This window comes from Zingiber officinale, chromosome 8A (assembly GCF_018446385.1).
Source record: "Zingiber officinale cultivar Zhangliang chromosome 8A, Zo_v1.1, whole genome shotgun sequence".
Lineage (NCBI taxonomy): Eukaryota > Viridiplantae > Streptophyta > Magnoliopsida > Zingiberales > Zingiberaceae > Zingiber > Zingiber officinale.
Genome location: NC_056000.1, coordinates 52,696,774 through 52,700,976, shown reverse-complemented (window position 1 = coordinate 52,700,976; position 4,203 = coordinate 52,696,774). Strand labels below are relative to the sequence as shown.

The window sequence follows — 4,203 nt, the reverse complement described above, 5'->3', positions numbered from 1 at the left end:
AAAGGATTGTTTCTCCTTTTAAGGGAACGCCCTAGACGTCCGGAAAGGGTTACCCCTGTCACTAGGGCACCTTGGTCAATACGCTCTAGGGCATCCCCTTTGCATGATTAACGATCCTCCACATCAATCAACAAAGCATGCAAAGAAATATAAATTCATCAAGCATGAACAAGGCATTAACAAGTCATTGAATAGAAATATGGCGAATCTATATAATTCTACATCTCCATCACATTACAAATACTTCCTAATCCCAGAAGAAGATTTATACTCCATTGTGAGGGAAGAACAACCCCAAAACATAAAGTAAAGCATACTTACAACCCTTGATGTGAGAAGAAGGGGAAGAAGAGATACTTGCCGAGGTTTCTGATGTCTTGGTGATGCCTCCTTGCTCTGGAGATGGACGGAACGTCAAGGGATGGCAGTGGATGAAGCTCTAGGGTTTCCCCCGAAGGGGAGAACCCTTTTCCAAGGAGAGGAACGAAGTCCCAAACCAAAGATGCCACCAAGAATAGGGTTCTTGACCCTTTTATAGGTTAGGGCACGGGCGCCGCACGACCCGTGTCATGGCCATGCGAGATCCACACGACCAACTGCCTCCTCTCTTCAGGTTGAGTGGCATGACCGTGCAAATTGACACGGTCGTGCCTTCCTTCTGTACTGGTTACACTGCATGGTCGTTTGAATTGACACGGTCGTGCCTTCCTTTTGCTCTAGTTACACCGCACAGCCGTGTGAATTGCCACGACCGTGCCTTCTTTCTGCTCTAGCCGTGCAGAATTGTATCAAGGCCGTGTAGATCATTTTAGCACATCTTAACGTGGTATTATTGAGTTGAGGTCTTCATCAAAGTTGTAGATCTTGAAGTTATCTACAATTCAGTATAAAGAACAGCCCAAAACTCCAACTGAGCATAAAGTTATGCCCATTTTGGTTTTAGTCTGCAGTGCAAAAATTTTACACGGCCTGGACACGACACCTTGGAAGCTCTAGACTCCACTTAAGCTTTGTTTCCCCTCCAAATCGCGTCCTGTCAACAAGAAAACACACAAAGAGTAGATCTCTGAACAAAAGAGTATTTATGCTAAATATATGTTAAGAGAGGTGAACATGTACAGAATATACGTAAATAAAGTAAGTGAATGTGCGTCAAAATATGTATAAATGATTATAAGATCTACGCACATCACCGGTCGAACATAATGTTCTCTGTATATGCCCGACCAGGCCAATTCCGACCGGGTTTAAAGATGCATAGCCTTATAAAGTTGTTAATATATGATCGATCAGATAAAGTTCGGTCAAACATAAAGCCCTCTGTGTACACCCGGCCGAGCAAAGATCAGGCAGGTTTAAAGATACTTATTCTTAAAAGACTCTACATATATAGCTAGTTGGCCATAGGTCGACCGGGTTTAACATTACCTGAGGTAATATATAAAGACTTTAACGTATGTAATTTATCATATGGCTCCTTGAATAAATCTTTAGCATACTATGGGCACCATACTAATCTTTGAACCGATCTTAACGGTATTTAGCACAACATAGCATATTAATATCAATGTGGGTTAAAGGTGCTTCATTTTATAGGGCTTACTGTAAACGTCCAACCAAATGAAAGGTCGGCTAAAATATATTCAATGAAAAACATGTCAATTAAGCAGTCGATTTAAGGATCAACCGAGATATATTTAGCAGACAAACAGCAGACAACATTCTAATAGCCTGTCAAAGTTATCGGGAAATATTCCTAAGAGATTTCCTCACTAATTGATTCATTATAATAGCAGACTCCAACAACTTCACCAAAGGCTTAAGTCATAAGTGATAAAAAAAAGGTACATCTATGAGTAGAAAAAAGATTCTTCGTATCATCATTGCAGATCACCCAGAGTGTACACTTTCCATCATCTAACAAACTCCGACGCAATGAGCCACCTCACGATCATAGAGGTTGTAAGATGTGGTATATAAAGACTCGCGCATATTCTCTACGGTTCTTCTTCTTCGTCCATTTGTCGGAAAATGTACTGGCTTAAGCGTCGGAGGACTTTGTGAGAAACCTCTTCCTTGATTTTTTGTTACTAACGCTTTGTTAGATTATCAGATTGTGTACAGAATCATTGAGGAGCTTCATCATCGTTAAAGAAATCTTCCGCCACGTCGGTCAACAAACCATCCACTTAAATCAACACATGATCTTCCTAACATTCAGACATGATCATCTACCTAAACAAAGCAACAATAATTACTTCAGCTAGTAAATAGCAGACAGAGATAAGACAGAAGAAAGGTGGAATTAATGGCATCAGAATTTATCCTCGATTGCACTTGCAGAAGCTTGCTAGGAAAACTAAAATTACCACGCCACACAATTGCAGATGCCGACTCACATGAAAGTGGTCGGACAGCATCCACTCGGTTTAAGGGTTCAGTGCTGGAATTTGCAATGGGTAGGTACTGTGTTAAAATCCCTTGGGAGTGGTGTAGCTGCATGAGCACCAGGAGAAAAGAACGACTGTTCGAGTCTCTTGTTCTTCACACATCGAGGGTCTTTGGCTTTCTCTCGAGGTGCATTTGAGGAATGCCATTCTGCGATTTGTCCTTTTCTTTCCTGCCAAGAACCGGATACTGTCGCCCTTTCGAAATTAATGAAGTTGCAGATGGAGACGCACTCGCCTCCTCGCTCTCCTCTTCATATTCCTTCCTCATCAACTCTATCACCATTCGTAAAATATGTAACAAAACATTCTTCTTCTTCTTCATCATCGACAGAAAAATGGCGAAGCTTTGTTGGTCTGCTTCACTAGCAGTACTGGACTCGGCCGCGTTTGTCGCCTGCCGCCGCCGTGACTGAGCTCAAAGAAAGGCGGCTCCTTTTTCTGCTGCGGCTTCTGCACTCTGCTTAATTCGTCCTGTCGGGTTTTCCAGCTGCCGATGAACAGCACGGCGGGGGCAGGGAGGTGGCCTCGTTTCTCGGCGGCGCAATTGCAGGAGCTGGAGCACCAGAAGCTGATCTATAAGTACCTGACGGCGGGTGTGCCCGTCCCGCCGGAGCTCTTGCTTCCCATTCGGAGGAGTTTTGAAGCCTCACCTGCACCACACTGGCACTACTCGGAGCGTAATCCCTTTCTGTTCTCCCCTTTGCCACGATATGTTGCAGTATACACGCCATTAATTGTTCGATTGTTTTTCTATCCCTACATTAATGAATGACTTCTTTGAATATAATCCAGTGTCTTACTATCCCTACAATGAGAAGAAGCCGGACCCTGAACCAGGGCGGTGCCGGCGAACTGACGGGAAGAAATGGCGTTGCTCCAAGGATGCACACCCCGACTCCAAATACTGTGATCGACACATGCATCGTGGTCGCAACCGTTCAAGAAAGCCTGTGGAATCACAACCACAATCTGCCTCCCAATTGCAGAGCTACTCGCCCTTCATGCCAGTTACTCCTGCTGCCAGTGGCGTCGGTGGTAGCGGTGGGGGAAGCTTACAGAGCATGATCCCCCAACTTTCTCCTACCATTCTTGGACAAATGGCCCAAGACAAGGGATTCTTCTTCTGATATCGATAACAAGGGATTCTTCTTATGAAGTTGTGGCTCTTGTTGTAGTATGTTATCTCTGATTCAGATGATTGAAATCGGAGGACATGGAAATTTGTATGTTGTTATCTAATTTTCAACTGAAGGACTAGTTCTTGCCTGCTTAGACCTCAATTTGGAAGTAACTTAGTGAGCTTTTATTCTCAGCAAATCTGATTCATGTCTATTTGTTGGTGATCATGTCGGAAAATGGTGGAGATGACGTACTGGCCAGGTGACACTGTTATTGACTTGGAGGGGACCTTGAACTAGATAAAAGGCGGTGAACTATAACGAAAAGGGACTCTGAGTGCCTTCTTCCTCTCTCACCAACAGAGAGGACCTTGAACTAGAGAAAGATGGCAAACTAGAGTGAAAAAGGGCTCCGAGTGCCTTCTTCCTCTCTGCGCACATGAAAGAGAGATCTCACATAATGTTAGAACGAGAACGAAGGACCGGCGCAAGCCCTCCGACATTCAAATCAATAAGATAGTCGAGGAAAAAATGGAGAAGACCAACAGTAAAATGCCAGTGCGTGATTTAAAATTGAATGTATTGTGTACCTCGTCAACGGAAAGGACCTCTTCTTTTTTATCACTTCTGATAAC

At 43.7% G+C, this 4,203-nt stretch overlaps 1 protein-coding gene across 1 annotated transcript; it reads left to right on the top strand.

The window, feature by feature from the left end:
* Positions 1–2,697: 2,697 nt before the first annotated feature.
* On the top strand, positions 2,698–3,642 carry LOC122012452 (growth-regulating factor 4-like). The gene is made up of 2 exons (XM_042568995.1): positions 2,698–3,127; positions 3,243–3,642. The coding sequence occupies exons 1-2, from the start codon at positions 2,944–2,946 to the stop codon at positions 3,575–3,577; spliced, it is 519 nt and encodes a 172-aa protein (XP_042424929.1). The 5' UTR covers positions 2,698–2,943; the 3' UTR covers positions 3,578–3,642.
* Positions 3,643–4,203: the final 561 nt, after the last annotated feature.

What these genes read in the sequence shown, in the direction of transcription:
- LOC122012452 (XM_042568995.1), top strand. Translation starts at nt 2,944, where the DNA reads ATGAACAGCACGGCGGGGGCAGGGAGGTGGCCTCGTTTCTCGGCGGCG. An exon ending in ACACTGGCACTACTCGGAGC is followed by an intron (nt 3,128 to 3,242) that starts GTAATCCCTTTC and finishes AATATAATCCAG; the next exon opens with TGTCTTACTATCCCTACAAT.